At 45.1% G+C, this 22,768-nt stretch overlaps 1 protein-coding gene across 4 annotated transcripts in view; it reads right to left on the bottom strand.

Annotated features, from left to right (window-relative positions):
* The window catches only part of MFN1 (mitofusin 1), a 39,159-nt gene extending 17,492 nt beyond the window's left edge, over positions 1-21,667 (bottom strand). For 2 of the 4 annotated variants that reach the window (XM_014606198.3, XM_019478482.2), the window contains exons 1-9: positions 21,561-21,667; positions 21,065-21,186; positions 19,316-19,451; positions 16,579-16,741; positions 15,116-15,240; positions 12,698-12,806; positions 5,235-5,342; positions 4,448-4,601; positions 4,265-4,332 (exon numbers count right to left, since the gene is read on the bottom strand). In XM_014606198.3, coding sequence (XP_014461684.1) covers positions 4,265-4,332; positions 4,448-4,601; positions 5,235-5,342; positions 12,698-12,806; positions 15,116-15,240; positions 16,579-16,741; positions 19,316-19,451; positions 21,065-21,179 — 978 coding nt within the window. In that variant the 5' untranslated portion in view covers positions 21,180-21,186; positions 21,561-21,667. Of the gene's footprint in view, positions 1-4,264; positions 4,333-4,447; positions 4,602-5,234; positions 5,343-12,697; positions 12,807-15,115; positions 15,241-16,578; positions 16,742-19,315; positions 19,452-21,064; positions 21,516-21,560 lie in introns of those variants that run through there. The other 2 variants (XM_019478481.2, XM_059731171.1) reach the window with 2 other exon arrangements.
* Positions 21,668-22,768: the final 1,101 nt, after the last annotated feature.

Raw genomic sequence — 22,768 nt, 5'->3', positions numbered from 1 at the left:
AGTTATTAAGGGTAGTGATATAAGGCAGAAGAGTCTATGACCATGACAACACATTCCCCTCCAGAGCCTACACTGGAAACCAAGATTTCCAAGTCTCATCACACCTCTGCTGCCAGCCAATATCTATGAAACCCACTGTTCCCATCTATTCTATACAAGCTTTCATATACTGTGCTCTTTTCCAGAGTATCCAAGTGCCTTCCAGCAGCATATTATGCAACATGACTATATAGCTATTACATGCCAGTTCTTCCATCCTCCCCCAGGGTGATGCACAAGCAGTAAATTGTCTTGTTCTAGCAGGATTTGCACATGCCCACTTCTGCATTCACAGTAGAGAAGGCTAGGTCAACAAAACACATCTTGCACTTGCAAAGTAACTGGTAAGGTTTGTGATCATCTCCATGGGTAGTATTAGTATAGAGGAGAATGAGACATACAGGCATAATGGACTTGTCTACTGGAAGACTATTGGTCAGAATTTTTTCAGACTGGTCCAAGGCTACACATACTTTTCAGTCCTGCGACATGCTGGAGATCCACTGCTTCTGAGCAGGCACACTTAATCGAGTCTGTTCCGCGCGCAAGCTGACGCGCACTGCGCTGCGTCATGTGCAGTTGTATAAGCAGTGAAATTCACATCAGCATGCAGAAAATGGCGTCAGCGTGCTTTTGAACTAAAGAATCTTCTATGTGCTGTAGTTCAAAAGCACACTGCTGCCATTTTCTCAGCGCTGATGCATTTTCATGGCTTACACAACTGTAACCATTGCAGCACTGGAAACTTTTCAAAGCCCCCAGTGCTACAGCACTTGCATGTGTAAAAATGCCCATGCTCTTTAGTTAATGCTCATTAAGACAAGTTAATGCACATCTTTCTAGTACCTCACAATGGAGGTGCTAGATTTAATGTGCATTAACAAAAGTGCCTTAATGCACATGTAGATACACCTAGAGTAACATGGTAGGGAGTGGCAGACTTATGTTTTCAAACATTAATGACCGATGTAGGTATCAATATACCACCACACAACAGAATTTGTTTTCTGCTTTTGTTAATATCCTAGGAAATTACATGCAAATATATATTAAAGATTATTAAAGTTGCAAAGTCAAAAACCCAAAAGCTAGGGGCATTTTCACATACGCAAGTGGCAAAATGGACGTCAGCGCTGAGAAAATGTCAGTGGTGCGCTTTTGAATTAAAACACATCCGAGGTACTTTAGTTCAAAAGTGCTTTGCCACCATTTTCTACACGCTGACGCACATTTTGCCACTTACATAATGGCACGCGGAGCAGTGCATTGTGCATCAGCTCGCACGCGGTGCAGACTTGGTTAATTGAATATGCTCAGAAGCAGTGGATCTCCGGCACACTGCCGAAGGAAGAAGTACTCATATAATTGCCCGAAGTTTCTTATGCAACTGTAATTTGGTCCCCTGATGCTTACGCATTAAAATAGGAGTTTTAAATCGCATAATCATATACTTTTCCACACAGGACCCCTACCTCGTCACGGCAAAGGATGGACCACAATGATACACAATTGTGTAGTGAAAGAAGGTGTTATTTTGCAGGACTCTTATCTTACCAGCTGCAGAACTGGGACTGAGTACAGAGACTGAGGCATGGGATTTGCAGGAAGGACGATTAGTAGGGGTGTGTGAAACGGGCCCTATTCGATTTGGATTCGGCCCGAATCTGGGACAGCGATTCAATTAATTGATTTGGATCGCTGTCCCCCATTTGATTTGGCCAAATCCGAATCTGAAGATTCGATACTGATTTGGAGAATCAGCAATTTGGACATAGACACAGCTTTAAATGTTTTTTCTACGTACCTCGAGGTTCCAGCACAGCTTGTGAATGCTGTGATGCTGGGGCGGATGGAGAATCCCACAGGAGTGGGGGAGGGGGCCCTCCACATTCTCGGCGGCAAACCCAGAAGTGGACCGGAAGTACTTTCAGTCCACTTCCAGGTCCACCAGGGAGCGAGCTGGACAACCCCTTGCCACATCTGCCAGCTCTGCAATCAGCCATGGGGGGACCCTGGGTAGTCCCCTTAGACCCAGGAGGCACCACTCACCAAGCTGGGGGGCCCGCCCACGTGCTCCATGGTGGACCCGAAAGTGGATTGAAAGTGCTTCTGTTCGACTTCTGGGTCTGCTGCCGAGGCACCGGGGAGCCCTGTGCTTCTGGTAGGACACTCCATGCACCCCAGCATCACAGCATTCGCAAGCCCCCTGGTACCTTGAGGTATGTAGAAAAAACATTTAAAGCTGTGTCTATGTCCAAATCACCAAATCTTTCTGAATTGATTCAGTAGGTTCTAATTTGATTTGGAGAGATAAAAGGGTCTCTCAATTCGATTCGGAGATTCAGCCACTGAATCAGGCCAAATCCCCACCGAATCAAATCAAGGACCGAAGCTTTGCACAACCCTAATGATGAATGATGAATGATTATGGCAATGAAAGATTCTCTCAGTCTTTGCCACAAGATTTCTGGGATGTTAAACAAGTCACTTAAAGGTTTCTGCATTAGTTTTGTCTCAGTGCAGAAGTACTGTATATTCTCAACTTTAACTAAAGTTAAGAGCTACCTTTTGAGCACAGGACCACCAAGAACCAACTTCAATTCAGATTAATCCTAATTACCATTTCCTCTACTTTGGAACTATATATTTAATATAATTTTTCTTCAGTGAATTTACTAAGATTTTTAAAGGCTCTTCAGTGATCAGGGGCCTAAGTCCAAGCAGTTTGGAGAATTTCGCTAATTTTTTATGACTACAATATGCTCATAAGTGAAAATTACAACCCACAAAAAAATACAAATTTGGTTGCAACTTGTTTTAACGTGACAGAAGTAAAAAAAAAAAGAAATCTGAGTCCATACTTTGTTCCTAGGGCTCCCCAGTGAGCCAGGCACTGAAACATGTACAGTACAATCTGCCATTGTTCCAGAGACTCAGCCATCTAAGACACATGGGGAGTTAAGGATCAAGTATAAGCCTTAGCCCAGCATTTCTTTATTTTTTACTGAATTAAGTCCAACTCTCATGGTAGCATAGTTCTATATTCCTCACACTATTCATTATGAAGTGTGAAAAGAGGTTCAGAACATTTGTCTGATCAAAACCAAGTCACATCATTCTAGGCTTGTGATCTTAGTGAGATAGCAAAGAGCCAATCTGTACCCTATAAATAAGGAGCAATTTCTGAAACAATCAGTTCAAAATCATTACGAATGCCATGCTAATATGAAAGCTGCCCAAATTCAGTGAGGTAAGTAGATATCACTACAGTGAATAAACCAATGGTCTATCTGGTCCAGTACCCCGTTTCTGACAAAAACTCAAGATAAACTCTGAAACTGAACATGCCTAATCTGCTAATGTTTGCAGTAAATAAAGTATGGGAGGGGGGGCAAGGAGTCAGTGGCACCAGCTACAAGGGGTTAGCTAACTGCCTGCAGGATACAGGCCCTTCATTTAGGCTTTTGCTGCTCAGTGACTTGCACCCTTGCTCCCAACCTAGAACTCTTGTGCCTTGTTCCTGCCTTGCCTGTCTTGGACCCTAGTATGTCATTCCTACTTACTGTCATGTGTTCTGGACTCCCCAGCACCTGATCTCTGCCCAGGCCTAGATTACGAACATGCATACTACTAGGGCCCAGAACGTGACTTGGACTTTCTGGCTGTGAACCATTTGTGAAATCTTGGGCCCTGATCTGGACTCCCCACAGGCACAGGTTCTTGTTTAACTCTGCATACCTTCAAAACATCTTATGCCCCAATCCTTACAAAAGGAATGGACGTAGAAAAAATTAGAGTTTTGTTCTGAAACACTGAGTTCTTAGTTATTCTATATGCATATTTTTAATTTCAAGATTACAAGATCTTCGTACCATAATAACTGAATGTACCACTACTGGTGTCTTTATATGGTAGGTGGCATGATGTTAAGATGTTATAAATGGGTGGAGCTCAGTTTTGTAGCCCTCCTTATAAAGCAATACCTACTTCAAAGCAAGCATGGGAGTATCTTACTTGACATGAGTAAGATTGAATGAGTAGAGTGCGAAAGTTAGCTCAAGACTGATACTGCACTTATGTATCATATACTGTAGCCACTTCCGAAAGAAGCTTAAACGTACAATGTGTAAAGTGCAATATGATTGCGCTAAGACAGGGGGGAAATGTCACTTTAGTCCCATGCAAGGTCAGTAACCACACAAGTTAGAAAACCCATTGTATCTACCTCGAATATTTGCTCAAAATTCTGAAATTCCTGGAATCTTGTTTGAAACCCTTCAGCGAGTGCACCACCTGCAAAGCACAATGGAAATTAAGATGGACAGTAACGCCCACAGCCAATTACTGTTTTAACTTTTCTTCAGCCCCTTTTTAGACAAGGGACAAGGAAGCAGGGTGCAATATATACCATCCGCTGGCAACCCTTGGGACTTCTGTTTTCTAGCACTCAGAACTTCCTTGGCTGAAACAAAGAAGATGCGATTCTGTGCTTCTGCAGGATCAACAACTTTGAGCTCATCAACTAGGAAAGTCAGACAGCGCTCCATGTGCTGCCTGCGGACCTGTTGGAAAAGAAGGAGGAAATGTCAGGCAGAGAAAGCATCAAATTGTAACCAAGCATTTCTGAGAAACAGATCAGAATAAGAAGTGGTGTCCACTGATCCTAGGTGTTAGAGGACCTTCATATATAATATGCCTCTAGTCCTATTGCAGCAGGCAGAGAGGTGCTGCCTTTAGACTTGCAAGCAAAATGCTTACTTCCCTACAAGTACTCAACCAAAAGGTGATGCAACAAAAACTGAAAGAACTACTTTCCTTCTTACACACAGATTATGTTATATTACAGCATTTAAGTTACAGATAGAATGAAAGCAATTTCTCCCCAACTCTTAAAAGGAGAGTCATTTAAAAAAAACCCACCAATGAAGGAAAGTTTTACCACCCAAATGTTGTAGTTTTGTAATTATATTTGAAGAAGGTGGTAAATTGTTTTCACCTTCTAATCACATATCTTCCCCTCCCCTTACTAACAATAAAATTCCCACAGCTGACTTAATATGCTGATCACCATAATATCTGGACCCGTACAAAAAATTACCCATTAGTAATATTATTTTCTACACTGTAAACAATTTATCATAACTAGCATTTTGTATTTGTTACTTCCAAAGGAACAAAAAGTAAGAGTAACTCACATCCTCCATATACTCAGGCTCTGAGGCAGAAGCATCCCAACGATTGTTGAGGATGAAGATGTTTGGTTTGGAAAGCCGCTCATTTACTTTATGAAAGAAGTGTTTTTCCTAAGAATTTAAAACAAGAAAACAAAAACACAGAGACAAAAGTCATGGCATCTCCAGAAAAGAGAAGCTATTTTTTAGGTTAAAACCAGTTAAGTGCCAGGATTTTTGGCTGGTATGCTACAAATGAGCTCTGCACCAGCCCCGAGTGCCACACTAATGCCTTTCACCTGCCTGTTACTCTGCTTTCTGCACCTTGCCCTGTGTGCCCTGTCCAATCTGTTGCTCTTCTTTCTATGTCCTGCCCCATCTGCTGCTGTGCCACCTGCCATGCACACAGGCTGCCTGTGCCATGTACACCACAGACTGGCAACCTTTAGGTTTCTTAAAACAAAACAAAACCCCACTTCCTAACCTTACATCTGCCCAAAGGCTAGGAAATGTCATAAGGATGATACCAAAACTAAAAACCAAAGCCGCGGTATCACAATCTGTCCAGTGGCATGTTCTTCTCTGAAGAACTGACACAAGGTAAAATAATCACTCAGTATAAAAGGGGTGCCTTCCTTGCTCAGACTGTTCTTCTACTCTTTTTTCCCAATCCTATATCATGGGTCACAATGATCAAATCACAATGGAATGGTGGTTTGTCAGTACACCAGAATAAAATCAGTCCTTGCTCTAAATTGCATGTCTTCTGAATTTAACCAGAACAATATCAAACACCTTAGACCGAACATCTGTAATACTTAAAACTAGAGGTGCACTGATATATCAGCTGCCTATCGGATCAGCACTGATAAAAGGGAAATTTACATTATCAGGTTTTTTTGGCCATTGGAGCTGATAACTTTCTCAGATACTTATGCCTTCTGGCCGGGGCCCACAGATTCCTGGGTTACCTCCTGTGAGCCGGGACGACCCCAGATACACCCCCATCACCTGACTGGCGGGCTGGGCTGTGCTGGAGCAGCGCAGCTACTGTGGTGTCCCAGGTGCTGGTGCAATGTGGACTGCAGGCTGGGGCGGATGCTATAAAAGGTGCCAAATGCTGAAACCGTGACTGAGGCAGGGAGGGGCAAATGGAGCTGAGCTGCGCGGCCCGGCCCAATGTGACTGACCCGCAGTGCCCAGGGGGCACGCACACACTGCTGCCTTACAAAGCTCAGGAGATACTCCAGCTGCTGTCAGAAGCTGCCCCCCTGCAGCCACGCCCCACCGTCCTTCCCCCAGCCCCTCAGCCCAGCTGGGTCCTGCACCCCCCAGAGCTGGGTCAATTCAGTTCCACGGCCTTGCCCTGGGCAGAGAGAGGAGCCTGGCCCAGAAACCACCCAGCCCTGAGCAGCTGCCCCTAGGCTGGGGTTGAAGGGCAGGGACTCTGCACAGCCAGTTCAGGCACTGCTAGGCTAGCCCCACCTGCTGCAACCCACAGGGGCACTTTTACATGTGCTCCAGAAGTGGGCGGGGATGCTTTGACTAGAACACTACAAGAGCTGCTCTAATTAAAGCACCCTGTGTCTCCTGTATCAGCATCCCCACACTTAGAAATGGGGCTAAATATACTAAATATTGGTTATCAGATCGGTATCAGCAGATATGGCTGGCTAATAATCGGCTATTGGTCTCGGCCAAAAAAACCTTTATTGGTGCACTCCTACTTAAAACATCATCACCCAATGAGAAAAAGCAAATATGCAAATGAGACAGCTACACAAATTAGAAATTCCAAACAGAATCCAACAGCTCCTCAGTGACGGAGAGAAGTACAAAACCAATGTCTGTGCTCCCTCCACTGGTTTGGCAGCAGCTGCTAAATGTTATTCTCAAAGCTTTATTGGCATCAGGTGAAAATAATTAAGGAAAGCAGGAATATCCTTAGTGGTATGCTCCAGCTCAGGGAACTGAGTTGCAGTAAATGTTATTTTTTCTCTGTTTGCACAAGTGGCAAGGCAAGGTATTTATCTGAGTGCTTTTGCGTAACTGAGAAGCAACTAATGGTGTCCTCTAGATCTCACTTTATTTACCACATCAACAAAAGGTAACAAAAAAGGGAATTTTACTCCTATAGAAGATGGGACATAAATGAAGATTTTAAGGCTACTTGGAATTAGGACAGAAATCTGCAGATCACTGAAAATCTTGTTTCTGAAAGACCTTAGTTTATCGTCAGCTTTCATTGTTTGTGCTACTCTCATTAACAAAAAAGGAACTGTGCATAGTAATGTAAAGGATGCAAGAGTTTTGCACTACAAAATCCAAAAGAGAATGACCCATTTTACATTTAATAATTGTCTTCTGTACCAGGCTGAAAAATCATTTGGCAAAATCAAATTAAATATGCAAAAAATGCTTCTGCTTCCAGATGTTACTAATCCTACAAGAAAGTAACAAGAATTTTCCACCCCCCTCAAAAACCCATACAATATTCCAGACAAGGTTCTTTATCCCAGCATATTTACCACCTCAGTCAGCTTTTTTTTAAATGGTTATTTTCCTTAACTAATGAGAGAACCTAACTACCTTTGGCCTTTGTTATTTCATTACCAAACCAAACTTAATTAGGATACAGGTCCTCATTGTTGCCAAGTTTCTCAGGGATAATGGCTTCTCGACACAAATCCAACAACATTTTTAAACCCACAGCACACTTACACTGCCACTAACGACTTCTATATTTCCTGCATATAAAAAGCCAACATGTCCCTAAAGCAGAAGAGATAATGAAGCCATGGTTGTACCAAATCCTTCTTGCTGTACATGCTGTCAGATATATCCTTTGTCAGAAGAACTCTTTTGTAAAGGACTCTCAGTGGCTAGAGCTCAGAAAATAGCCCAGAGTGTCTTCGAGTTGGTATTCTATACGGCTTGCTTCATTCCCAAGCCTATTAGCTTCTTTATAAATAGGTATTTTAACAACATCAAGAGTGAATCTTTGTTGAAGGGCTTTTGATATTAAAGTTCCTCTGGCAATGCTGCAGTTCTTCCTCTGGTCATAAAGCTGTTCAACTTTCAGGTTGGGAGGTTTTATTGTTTGGTTTTTCTTTTACTTATTATGATCATACAAAATGAAAACAAAGAAACATCTTCAGATCTCAGTTAAAAATGCCATGTCAAGTCTCTTATGCGTTGCATCTTCCTGGGGAGTAACAGACCCAGTGAGAGGCATGAGGAGAGGAAAGAAATCTTACTTCCCTAGCATGATCCTTCAAAGACAAGATAAATAAACGGCGCACATACTCTTGAGAGCCAGGGAAATGGGGCAGAAATTCAGATTTGCTCCAAGTGAACTGTATAACTTCAGCTGTGAAAATCAAGTACTTCTGTGGTGGATTGGAGTGATGTTGTAACTGCAATAATTCAAGAAACAGCAAGATGCAAGGATTTTTGTCAGTGGGCGTGTCTACATGAGATGCTTAATGGCGAGTTAGCATAGTTTTCTGTGAAGTAAGCATGTGGGTCTACACATGCACATGCTTATTTCACAATAAATCTCCCTAGTCCAAGTAAGTTTGCTACCTGCAAATGCAAGTACCAAATTTACTTGGCATAAGTAACAGCGCCGTAGCGCTCGTGTAGACACCTGGCTGGGAGCCCAATCTGCTTCTGATCAACCACCCACCAGAAGGCAGGAGATAGCTCCCTGTCCCCCAGGAACTGCCTGCAACTGGGCCAGGTTTCGCCACAGAAGCCCAGAAGGGAACAATGTCCCTCTGTCCCAGCAGCAGGGAGCTCCAAGCCCTCTGCTCCCACACTGCGAAGCAGGTGCTGAGAGATCCTTATCTCCCAGCCCCCATTCTGCCATTGTGATCGGGGAGCAGGAAGACCCTTAATTCTCAGCCCGAGCCCCACGGTCACATGGCTTGGGCTGGGAGACCCTTATCACCCAGTAGCAGCTCCAGCATCATGGCTCTACCACCACAGGGCTGCTGCTGGGAGATGCTTATCTCCCAGCCTGAGCCCCGCAAAGATAAGAGTCTCTCAGTCTGAGCCCCGCAACTGTGGGGCTCAGGCTGGAAGATAAGTATCTCCTAGCAGTGGCTCCGCAGTTGCGAAGCCGGTGCTGAGAGCTCCTTACTGGCGGGGACTGGGGTGCTGGTTCCCTGCCCAGCTTCATGAGTACGAAGCTGGGGGGAGGAGGGGAGAAACAAGACCCTCCTCAAGCTCCTCAGCCTGTTCACCCGGCAGCTCCATGCTCACAGAGATGGGGGGGCGGCGGCACAAGCTCCCCAGCCCCAACTCTGAAGTCACAATTGCAATCACAAAGTGGGAGCTGGGGGCTCCCTGCATGGGGTCAGTTCCCGTCAGCTCTAGGCTGCACAGGGAAGCACATGCAGCCTGGAGGTGGCTGCATACTGTCCTGTTTTGGACAGTCCCCAGTCAGCTCTGGGCTGCACATGCAGACTTCCCTGCACAACCAGGGTCTGGCTGGGAACTGTCAGGGGCAGGTTCCAGCCCTGTGCCCCGATCTGTCTGTAGGGCAGCTAGCAGAGAACTAGCTGCTAGCTGCCCCACCAGCGGATCGGGGCAGGGGGCTGGGACCTGACCCTCCCCTGCAGCTCTTTGCAAGCCCTGTGTCCCCGATCAGCAGGGATCCTGGTTTTCTCTGATAATAAATAAATAAATAAAATCACAAATTCTCTGATGAAAAATCCCAAAATCTGTTATTAAAATTAAAAGCCCCCTGCAGTACCCCCCAGCCCTGCTGGTGCCTCTCACTGCCCCCAAAGCCTCCCCCAGCCCCGCTGGTGCCTCTCTGCCCCAACAGTGCCCCCCCAACCCTACTCATGCCTCTTGCCCCCACCTACAGCCCCTGCCTCCCAGCCCTGCAAAAGGGAGCCCCCAGATGCCAGGGCTATGGGGCCAGGGACCCAGCAGCAGGCAGCTGCAGCAGAAGCAGCATGGAGCCAGCTGCCTCACAGCTCTGCCTGCTCAAGAGGGGGCAGAGCCAGCTCCTGGCTCCCCCCAGCCCTGCCGGTGCCCCCAGCCATGACACGAAACCCCCCAGCCCTGCCAGAGGGGCCCCCAGCCTCCCTGCAAGCCCCACTTACCTCACAGCCTCCAGGAGCAAAGAATGAGACTGGGTTAAGCCCAGCGGAGCCATGTCTTTAGAGCCTCAGGCCCCGCCCTTCCCCTCTGGCCAGGGCTGGGGGTTTCCCGCCCTGTTTGCAAACAGTTCTTGCAGGCTGGAGCTCAACCAGCCTCCAGAGCTGTTTGCAAAAGTAGGGAATCCACGGGTTTCTCTGCTACAAGGAGGAATCCGTGTTCTCTCTGATAAAAAGGGGAAATCCATGGTTTTCTCTGTTCTTTCTGTGGGAAAAGGAAAACCCGGATCCCTGCTGATCAGGGAGCCAAGGTCAAGAGCTCCATGCTGCCAGAGCAGGGGCACATTGTCCCCGCCCCAGCAGCAGGCAGCTGTCCCCCCCAGGCTAGGAGACATCTGTTTCCTGGCCCAGTGCTCCCTGCCAGCCTCTTGGCTAGCACCCAGGGGGAGTGTGGAGTTCCCCCTGATGGCCACAGGGGCACAGTGCAGGGCTGTAGGGAACTGGGAGCAAATCTGCTCCCTAATCACCACATGTGTAGACACCTACCCAAAGACTAACTGTGCAGTAGCTTACTGCACAGCATGAACAACACATGCCCCCAGTGGCTGAAGGGGCATGGCTGTGCTGGCGGGAGCACGGTGGCAGTAACCACAGAGCTCCTGCAGACACCGCTGGCACTGTCAGCGTGGGGGGGGAAGAGGGAGGGAGGAGAAGGTGGCAAGCGCTGACCAGGGGGCATGACCACCCACAGGAGCTGCCAGCAGCTAGTGGCTGTTGCGGACTCCCCGCAGAAGCCACTGGTGGCGTTGGCAGCAGGGTGATGAGCGGCGACCGCCCACGGGCACCTTTTTGTAGTGGGTTCGCGTGCAGCTGCATGCAACCCTATGCTTTGCCCCTGCTGCACAGTAAATCTAGGCTGGAGTAAATGCATGTATAGACATACCCAGAGACATTTTATTGGTTAGAAGAAATTTTAGATAAGCTTTGAGCATAAAATACCTTTGCCCAAAAGTTTGTCTAAATCTTTCTCAACTATTGCAGTCATCAAAAAGTATAAGAAATAGAGGTGCACCCACAGACATTTTGGGAGCTGATACCAATAGCTGATATTTAAGGCGGCATATCAGCCAACACCAATCTGATCTAGTTGCCTCCAGCTGGTAAGTCTGGTGTGGTGGAAGAGGAGGAGGAAATGGAAGGGGCATGAGAAGGCAACATCCCCCCTGTGGTGAAGGAGGGAGGGGGCAGGTGCTGCCCAGGAGGGGCAGGGGCATAGGATGGAGGTGCAGCTCATTGGTGGGGGGGCCGGCAGCAGCTCCTGCCACTGCTTGCACCCTGAGAGGGTAGGGGGGTGTGACTCCCAGATCCGGGGGGGGGTGGGGGGGGCTGGAGCTGCTGCTGCACAGCTGTTCTCGGCAGGGCTTGGGCTCGGAACGGGCACCAGCAGTGCTGGGAGGGGCTGCAGCCACTCCAAATTTTGCTGCAGGTCCAGTCCCACTGACGCCAGCCTCCTAGCGCAGCCTCAGCTCTTCCCAGGACGTGGGTAGAGGCACGACATGGAGCTGGGCTGCACCTGGCAGTGTGGGGCTTGAAGCAGAGCTGTGGCAAAATCTGGGGTGGCTGCAGCCCCTCACAGCGCTGCTGGTGCCTGCTCCGAGCCCAGCCCCTGCTGAGAAGAGCTGTGCAGTGCCAGCTCCAGCCCCACCCTCCGCGCTGATCCGGGGGGCACCCCTCCTCCTGGGATGCAAGTGCCCCCCACATGCCTCCGTCTCACACCCCCACCCCACCTGGGCAGTGCCTGCCCCCGCCCCCTCCTTCCCTCACTGTAGGGGCGGTGATCTGCACCCCCCCCCATGCCTTCCCTTCCTCCTCCCCTTCCAACTCACCAGCTGGAGCCAGCTCTCTATGCTGTCAGCTCTGCAGCAGGGGCATTTATCGGGCCGATATCCAAATTTTCTTTATATCGGTACCAATCTGATAAGAATCCAATAAGAAACCTCTCTCAAGCACTTCTGTGCAGCTTATTTCCTTGATAATAGTATTAGCCCCTCTTCTCTTTCAGTGGAGTATCAAGTCACTCATATCTGGAAAAGCATTACTATAGCTTCAGGGAGTAGTCTAAGGCAGACAGGATGAGTTACTCGCTCCAAATCAGATGGCAAATCATCAGTAAAGCAGTGAACAAGACCCCAGTGCTCTGTTATGCCACATTTTTTCATTAACCTGTACTGTAATTAAAATACTAATATACAAGTCTAGCTAGATTAATTGCTAAGCCTTCCATGTTGACATGCCCACAAACCAATGGACTTGTCAAATAAGCTGTTGTGTATTTAAATGAATATCTAACTCAAAATTAACAAAGCAGTATTTTACCGTATTCATTAGAGTTGATTCTGAATTAGCAACCAAGACAAATACATCAGCATCTAAGCAGAATTTGTCAATCCAGCTGTCTAGCTCTGTAGTGACATCTGTGCCGGGGCTGTTGGGGGGAAAAACATATTTATTATTATTACTATCCAGCAAAGCAAAATTCTTTTTTCTTAGAAACAGCAAGAGGACTGACTATGTCAGGGCCTAGGTAATGGGACATGAAGCCTAGGTTGCTTGCTTAAACCAAGCCTACTTGGTCACAAGAAAGCAACTACTTGCTTACCATCAGTCACTTACAAGACTGCCAGCTCATTTCACAAGTGAGTTTCCAATAGATCCATGTCCACAACAGAAAAAGCTACCAACAAAACTAGCACCATGTCAGCAGAGAATCTAGAGGCTGAATAGGTAGCAATACTCAGTTACACTTTCATCCTTATGAAAGAGCCCTCTAAATAAGGGAAGCAACACTTTAATAGGACAGTACAGGAAATGCCTTATATGGCTAGAAGACACCAGACTTCTGAGTTGTTACTATAGCATAGCATTAAGGTCACAACTTTTATCAAGCCATCTCTAATGACAGAATGTTTTGCTCCATAAAGTTCTTACATTTATGACTTTCCTTTTGCATTAATAGAACCACAGAACATCTTATCTTAGATAAAATGAAAGCTTCTTTCTTGCCAAGAAATTATTTTTGCATATACTAAAAGCTCTACAGAGTTTGTAAGCAGACATGACGCAAATGGCCTGGGAGAGGGATAGGGATGTGAAGGATACATGGCTGACCAATTTTTAAGATTCCCCAGCATCGCTGGCCAAACTTCATCAGAATATTTTTTTTAATGCTTGAACAACTGAAAAAAGGAAGACCCTTAAACAATTTCTGGATGTCTAGAACTAGTGAAAAAAAATGTGAAAAGTTTCAGTGGATATAAACTGCTGAAGTTTCACATCTCAACCAAAAATATAGGATCAATTTTTCTTCAAAATAGCTTCAATTTTTCAGCTAGGTTATGGAATTTTGCATACACCATAGTACACTTGAGAGTGAGCATTTCTTTGACTTTAAGGGAAAACCTCAAAGAAATAACTAGATTTCAATAAAATTTTGCCTGGGTAAGTCTATGGAGTTCTTTAATTTCTTTGGAAACAAGAACACTTGGAAGTGCAGTTCTAGTGAGAAAAAAAACCCAAAAGAAAAAAAGAGCATTGTGAAATTCTTTATTATGTCTCAATCATTTCTACTTCAAATGTGCTCACTTTACCAGGAAAGAAATGATTTTCCTCAGTCTCCACTCCCACAACAGATTAGAGAAGCTGACAAACTAGAATCCAAAAGTCAAGTCATGACCCAAATTATACCTGTGCAATCCTAGTGTCTTCAATGATGTCCTTGAGGCCACCATACAATTGTTCAGTGAGTTGCCTAGGTGTCACTATGGACAAGTATCATCGTACAACTAAATGCAATGTTTGTTGATGATATGTATAAGAAAGACAGAAGCTAGATTACTCTGTCAACTGAGCTGCTCTGTACTGTTTACCTAGTGAAGACAGGGATTTGCTCCCACTGATTTCAAGGGTGTAGGATCAGACGCATGAGTACAAGTACTATTTATATCATGGTAGTGAGCAACCTACACTATAAACATGCCTGTTTTGCCAAGTAAGAAGGTTGTATTTATAAAATCACTTGTAAGAACAAAGCAGACTTTAGTTTCTATGAGCCACTTAAGAGCTGATGTAAAAAAACAGTGGCTAACACTAAAGCACAGCTGGAATATTTTTATGTATTTGATAAGTTTGAAGAAACATATTCCACAATTTCTCTGATTCTATCAATTTTTGTGCAACTGTAACTCCATAAAAAGTGCATTTGATATAAAGATAGCACAAGCAAGGACTTGATAAAGTTTTGGCGCTTTAGATGCTTCTAGAGCACTGTACTAATGGCATTGAAGTTTTTACCAAAAAGACCTTTGCATCATGAGCCCCAAAAGCCTACATTTCAAGTGGTCAGAATGAAGGGGTTCATAGAATGAGAGGTTAACGGGGAAGAGAAAGTGTTACAGGTGTTAGTAGGACCTTAAGTATATTTTCATACTATTAAAGTAGAAGTTTAACTCAGTTGAATGCTGGACCCATTCTGAACTGAGTCACGGGATTCACAGCTGTTCCAACTGTAACCAAGCCAAAATATGCATAGTAGCATGGTGATGATGACAGACAGAAAGCATCTATAATAAGAGTTCAAGCACAAAGACACTCTTATACAATTTTGCAACCCACCAAAGACAAAAAAAAAAAAAAGAAAGCATTACAGCATTTAAATCGGATTTCAGTTACCTGACTAGTATGGAACTGTTAATGTGGAAAACTCAGATAACTGGTTTAATAAAGCAATAGTTATACCTGTCCACCAAAACCAAGTCATCTCTCAGGAGGGCACACTTTGACTTGGGCCAAAAGACATGCACCAAGCAGCCAGCTTCCAAGTCTTTATCCATATGAAGTGCATGGGCAAGCTGATTAACAGTCTGCAAAGAATCAGAAAAAAAAACACCTTGTATGTATACATGACAGCTTAACACAAAACCCTCACCACACAGAAATCAGAATTTTTGCAGAAGTAAGACTCTCTTACTAGCCTTACACAGTTCTCAAATAGGATACCAGTACAAGATTTGAACTTACAACTTAAAAACTGTGAATTTCTTAAAATGTCTTTTCCACCCAAATTTTTCCATAGTCCCTCACCTTTGAAGAATAGTCATTTTTCTATCCTTGGAAAAAAGGACAAGGTTGACTGGCTCTTTGGAGCCAAACAGAGGTATTCCTAATTCAAGGTTACAAATGAGTGTAGTACTGCACTTGCTTTAAAAGGAGTAAAATAAGCATTTAAATAAGCTAAGTAAATGTAGGTAGACAGAGGCATATTCCTCCAACTGTAAGTTTTTGCAAGAAAGTTAGCCTTCTAGGGTAGGTACAGATATTCAAAAAGCCTGAGGCAGAATTTAAGTGACTCAGTTTTCTGTAAGCAGCGTAATTTAGATCAGTAGTGAACAGAACACATATGCCCTTTGATGGAGGGGAGGGTTAAATCTTAGACCAGGTTCTTCCATTTTTAAACCAGTCTATGTATGCCAAACTTCTGTTGTATAGATCATTAAGGTAAGGGTAGAGATCGGTTGTGTGTGTTGTACTTCTGTCCTGTTACAGGTATAAACTGGTTTCCGATCACTTATACCAGGACATGCAGCAAGGCTGCTCTGGCACCCTGTAATTATAGTGTGTTGGAGACAACTTGATTAATTGAGTCTGCTGGAGCATGGTAATTACTGCATTCCAGCAGACTCCAGCATCATGTGTATAGCTTCCACACACTGGAAATGACGGTGAGGTGCTTTAAAGCTCGTTCAACGAGCTTTAGTTAGTGCCCCCACGGCCATGTTTCAGCATGGGGAAGCTGATACATGATGCTCCCAGTGCTTTAATTAGAGCAGCAGAGCCGCTCTAGTTAAAGTGCTCCCCAACCCCCTACTCCCAGAGCATGTGCATAAACACCCGTAATATCTGTATCTAGCTTTAGAGCATTAAAAAGGACCAAAAGTTATGTGACTACACAAACAAATCATAGTGTACATGTACACTCTATGTATAGCACAAGCATAGGAGAAACCTAGGGAAATGCTGTGGGCTTTCTTTTACTTTTATTTAATTATTCAGTACCGGAGGAACTATTTTACAAGAAAGATAGGTTTATATTTCACATTAAAACTTAAGAAGTGCATGAAATATTGTACCTAATAGAAATGGTCCTTATAATATTACTTTTTCCCAGCACCAGCTTCTTAACCACAGGAAAAAAAATCTACCTTGACACTCTTCTTCTCATCTGATCCTTCTGTCATGAGATAAGCTTTATCACCATCTGTCCCTTCTACACTGAGAAAGCAGTTAGTTGTGTGTCCAATCCCACTAGGAAGTACCTTATCCCACAACATTGCATTAATGACCGAACTCTTTCCACTGCTTGTTCTAGAAGGAAATAACATAAAAGCATTTAAAGTGGGCTTAACAAATCATAGCATACCTTTGCTTGAGACTACTTGCCCTACATAACCTAAGCAGACCTGGATTTTATGTAATTGTTCTGCATGGCTTACCCTTGTTCCCACAAAGGCCAGCTTGCAGGAATGTGCCATACAACCAGGTGTACTCTTGGAAAAAAAGTTGGTACAGCTATACCAACCAGCCCTCCTAGGACAGGCACAGACTACCAGTGCAAAAAGCACTTCTTGCTAGTATGCTTTTCAACCTTCTCCCCAACAAAGGGGGAAAAAAAAAAAAAATCACATTCCTAACCAATATTGCTCCATCAGTCACATTTTTGTGCAGAGGTAGCCTAAGACAGTACTGTCTTTAAGACAGAAACCATCTTTACCTTTGTTTGTTCTGTGCTTATCATAATGGAGGCCCAACCAATTTTGAGTGGTATCTGGGCACTACCCTAATATAAATCAGCAATGTGTTAATGTTTGACTCCTTTTCAAAAATGAAATTCCCATTTAAAAAACAAAACAAAACCTCACAATCAAATAAGACAACTCACATGTCAGATATCTTTTTCAACTCAAAGATTTTCACAATAAAACCATGCAAACTTTTTTTAAAAAAAGAACATAAAATGCATTTCTCTTGCACTGATTCCAATTCACTGCAATATGAAACCCTTTATTTTACATTGCAGTATTTAGCTCTAATTTCATTTTGGATGAAAAAGCTCAACAATGCAGACATTTTTGGTTCACTTGACTAACAGAGGTGTTTATTAACGCAATGCACTAAAGAGATTCAAAGTTCATTCCAAGTTATGTCCTGCTGTACCAGCCTTTCACTTTTCACACAAGGATCTGAGGCCTAGCTTTTTTGTAACAGAAGGAATCTAGTATAAAGTGAACTCATATACTAAACAGTTATATTTTTAGAACTGTATAATCTAAAAGAGCTATTTTAATACTCCATGTGCAGTCACTTGTGGAGCTGAATAAATTCTGAAAACATTAGGCTTGTTTTAAATGCACCACCGGGTTAAAGTTTAACTAGCTCTAACCCTTTGGAACTGTCTCTTTATCTGGGAGCATATCTTAATACTTTTAAAAACTTTTTGTGCAATGAAATTTCAGGACCTAAAATACCAGTAGACAAAAAAAAAAAAAAAAAAAAGCTGTTTGTTTTATGCATTTCTTTCTGGTTACCAAGGTATCTTGGCAAAAACAGGAAGGACTATCTAATTAAGCATTTCTTTAATGCATGAAATTATTTTAAGTTTACACCCAGATTCCAGGAAAGGGGCCATCTCCGCATGCTTAACCAAGCACAGTACTCCTGTAGACTTCAACAGGATTTCTTAAAAGGCACAAAGCTAAGCATATACACAACTGTTTGTAAAGATCAGAACCTTAGTTTGTCCTTCACCATTTAAGGAGGGTTTTACTGTTTTATATTTCACTTTGCATACTGAGCACAAAATTGACTTAAAAGCTCCAAGTGTATTTCTGCTCAATTAGTTTCTAGTACTTTTGCACTGCCATTATGCTCTAACATTTGGTCTGCACACATTCAGGAAAAATGTTTAAATCCAAATGAAACCTTCCCTTCAAAGTTTACAAAAAGCTTCAAAATAATTCTATTAGGTTTTTGGCTGTATGTATGTCAAGTCTAAGTGTGTAAATGTATGTAAGGATGTAAAGTATCTAAAAAGTGAAGTTCAGAAGACCACCCTGATGAAGCATAAATGAAGCATTTTCCAACACCCTGAAAATGCAATTTTTAGGACAGAAAATGTGCATCAAGAATATTCAAACAGCATTTTTCACCATACTTTGAAAACACTGACTATGTAGGCAAGAAATTATAGCACTTAGTTCTAGGAGACAACAATAAAAATTATAACTAGTACTTTTTCTACTGAAATGTAGGAATGTGGGAAATACGTAGGTTGGTAATTTTATCTGTATGTGTGTAGGTCAAGTACTAGTTTAGTGTTACAATAAAAAGCAATCGTTACTAAGTTGATATTAGCTACTTTTTAACTCCTTCAACACTTCTTTAAAAAAAACTAAACCCATGTCCCTTTTTTTTATCCCCATTGATTGTGTGTGGAAACATTCAACAACCAAACATTTATTTTTCATGGCCATATTTGTTTAACACAAACCAAGTCCTTAAAAACAAACAAGGAGTCTAAAAAGTAAAAGTACACCACCAATTTAAAAAAAACTATGGGAAGAAGATGCTGGCAATTTCAAAGATGATCTTGAGCAGATCTACTGCTTGACTAAGGAAATGCCCTACTCAAAGGTTTGCAGCACTAACAAATCATCTCACTGAATTTTGCCTTTGGAGAAAGCATGTGACCTAATGTAGACAAATAAGCTTATATTACAGACCACGATAGCAGCAAACAGGCAAGAATGAACATATCTTGACATTATGCTGTGAAGAAATCAATGTGTGACGTTACACAAAATCCCAGGATAAGTAAACTGGAGCTGGACGCCAAGTCCAAAAAGGAAAAACGAAATTAATTTTGTTAAATGAAATAATTACCTGCCAAAAAATGCCACTTTCATGTGTCTCCGTGAAAGCACCTCACCAATGACCGCCAATTTGCTTTTATATGCCTGTATTTTTTCTAGTTCATCTTCAGTTGCCACATGTTTGAGTTCTGGGTTCCTGTATGTTGCTATTCAAAAAAGAAAAATATGTCTATAAAAGGAGTCATGTGAATAATTTACACTCCAAGGCTCTCCAATCCTTTAATAAAGTATTTGTAAGACAAGAGTATAAATTGCTTCTGATATCAACCACTTATTTGACAGGTCCAGGCAGGCACTGCTAAAAACCTTGAAACTGATTTTGTAGATGCATCTAGAACAGGGGTGGCCAAACCTGTGGCACGAATGCCACAAGTGGCAAGCCTGTCTGTGTGTCATGTGGCAAATCAAAGAGGGGATAGGCGACACAGCGGCAGATAGGGTTGCAAGCAGAAAACGGCAGAAATCAGAGGAGACCAGGCAAGCAAAGAGAGCAGAAGGCAGAGCAGCAGATTGGGCAGAGGAAGAGGATCAGAGTAGCAAAGAGGAAGGCTGTGGGGCTACTTTGTGGCACGCTTGCCAAAATATTGGCCACCACTGATCTAGAGCATTGTTATACCTGCTATGACTTACCTAGAACATCAAGACTTTAGGAACTGGAACACACAATTAACACCACAGTATCATAGAAAATGGGGGTGGGAAGGGACCTCCGGAGGTCACATCTAGTCCAGCCCCCTGCTCAAAGCAGGACCAGCCCCAACTAGATCATCCCAGACAAAGCTTTGTCTAGCCAAGTCTAAAAAATGTTAAGATTTAATTTCCTATCATATGAAATTTAATTTACTAGTTCATTGGTTTCACTTAGCTCCTACAAGAGGTCCCTGTCGCTTTCAGAAAGCAGAGTTAAACCCCCATCCCTAAACTCCACTGCTGTCAGGACGTGCCTTCACTTCAGAGTCAAAACAGGTCGTTACTGGTCTAACCTAGCGCTGTACTCAGCCCTCTACAAATCTTTCTATGCCAACCGTGGAAAACGTGGTCTTTCTTTTTGGACGCACGGGGGGAATTGCAGGAAAGTAAGCAGATCTATGGACACTCAGGTAGTTTCCCCTTCACCACATTTAAGAGCGAGGAGGTTACCAGTCTACGAGAAAGCCCCACTCGTGTTTTATTATGACCGAGGTCAGAGGTTCTCGTATGCGAACCAGACAGGAGCCAAATAATAGCATCGTCTGACTCTGCAGTGAAGACACACCATAGTGTTGAGTAACACAAGTCTCTTGAAAGTCAACAGCACTCAAAATTTCTGAAAATCAGCCAACTGCTCTATAGGGGCCTGGCCTTTCGTCGAAAGCAGGATTGAGCTCGTGCTCTTATTTGTGCAGCGGCCCACTGCGAATGCTCGGCAGATAACCCGTAAAGGATCACGCATCCAAGGAGCCCAGATGCACGCTTTGCTGGGGTTATTGGCCCGGAGCAGGGGGCTGGACCCGATGACCTCACGATGTCCCTCCCAACCCTAAACTTCTGCAAATCTGTAAACAAGCAATTTGCCAAAGGTCAAGCAGAGGAGAAAATAAAACCCAGCTGAATCTAGCGCTCCAGAGTCGCATCACGCCACCTCCCTCCGCAACACGCTCCCAACCATGCCGACGAACGTGCGGTTGCTCTTTACAAACCGGCGGACACAACGCTGCGAGGCGATACCCAAGGACGCCAAAAAAAGGCGGGGGGGCTCTGTCCAACGCAGAACGATTACCTTCCACAAAACTCGCTCCTGCGGTGACGTAGTCCAACAGCTGGTCAAAGATTGCAGCGATCGCCTTTTTGGCCAGCACAAAGTGCTTCAGCGGGGAGGCTGTGGTTTCTGCCATGACGGAGCTGCGAGGAGAAGTATATAAACGAGAGGCTGAAATGCTTCTCGCGCCGACGGTCACCAAAATCTGGGAGGTTTTCGCTGTATGGCATCGGCCCTGCTCCTGCTCGGGCTGCCCTGAGGAGCGCGACGTGCTTTCTGGCCCAAATACCGAGGGGGGGGAGGAAAAGGGGAGGGAAAAAAAAAAGGAACCGGGGAAACTTTCACAGGAGATTTTTATCGTGTGCCCTGCACCGGGCCTGGGCTGCCCTGGACTAGGCAGGGAGGAAAGTGGGGCGTCCCGGGGTGTCCGGCCCTGACAGGGCTCCCCCGAGCCCGCCCACGAGAAGGCCCCGACCACGAGCCCGGTGCCTGGCGCGGCCCTTCCCCCCGGGCTCACCCGTCACCCAGCAACCGCCGCGCGCACCCCGCCACCGCCGCTTCTCCTCAGCCGGCCTGGGCAAGGCACACATCACTTCCGCTTCCGCTCGCCATGTTTCCTCAGGGCCTCCCACAACCGGAAGTGGGCCGCGCCGGAAGTGCGCTGGCAGCCATGTGCAGCGGGGGGCGGGGGGAGGGAAAAACAAAACAATGAAGGCCAGGCGCCGTGCCGTCAGCGCCATCTTTACTAAGGGCGCAGCGGGAGATGGAGGCTTCCGCTCGGTGTTTAAAATGGAGGCCGGACGGCCCCTCCCCCGGGGTCGCGGTGCTGCTGCGGCCCGAGGCCCGAGGAGCGGGGTGGGGTGCTTTTAAAGAGCTGCCCCCACCCAGGCCTGGAGCAGTTGCGGGGGGGGGGGGTGTCACCCCCGGACCTCTCCGGCCCCTCCAGGACCAACACACCCACCCCGACCTCAGCCGGACCAAGGGGTTTTCTCAACCCGAAAGCTTGCTAAGAAAAACGTTTACGACTGTTGACATTTGTCTAAAAGACGATTTTTCACCCGAAGTCCCTGGTCTGCCATCGTCCCCACGCTGACCTCGGCCTCTCGCTCCAGCACAGGCCAGGCCGCGGCTGGGCTTGGCCCTTGCCCTTGCCCTGCTCTTGTCTGCGGGGCTGGAGAGTGCCCGGCTGGCGATGCTGCCCTCGACTCCCTCATTGTCACTGGCCTTATGCATAACCAAAGCCAATGGAGGGCTAAGTGCAGTGTATTGTGTATGAATCGTTCAGCCTCCCGGGGCTGGACGTGCTCGGGTACCGGGCTCGTCCGCGCCCCGCACACGCGCTCACCCGCCCTGCGCGTGCAGCCTTGCACTGACAGCTCGTGCCAAGTTGCTCGTCCTCGCTTTCGCGATGCGGTTTCTCCTCCTGTAGGTAGAGTTCCTGGTTCCTCCGCGTATAACTTTAATAGTTGATCGTGTTGTTTAAGGCGTCCAGATTCCCCAGTGATCCAAGTAGCCTTAAAAAATGTTTCTATTTCCACCTCTTCCATAAGGAGACACAAGTCTGTGACCCAAGATAGGACCAACCACACGATTACACCGATGCATAATTGCCACCCTTTCTTTTTATAGACCTCTACACGAGCATCAACCGTGTCTGTCTCTTGCTTCTTAAATTCTTTGAAGCAAGGAGTATGTTCGTGCCCCGTTTGTCCAGTGCCCAGCACA

The sequence above is a fragment of the Alligator mississippiensis genome, chromosome 7, assembly GCF_030867095.1.
Source record: "Alligator mississippiensis isolate rAllMis1 chromosome 7, rAllMis1, whole genome shotgun sequence".
Taxonomy (NCBI): domain Eukaryota; kingdom Metazoa; phylum Chordata; order Crocodylia; family Alligatoridae; genus Alligator; species Alligator mississippiensis.
This window is presented reverse-complemented; position numbering and strand designations above follow the sequence as displayed.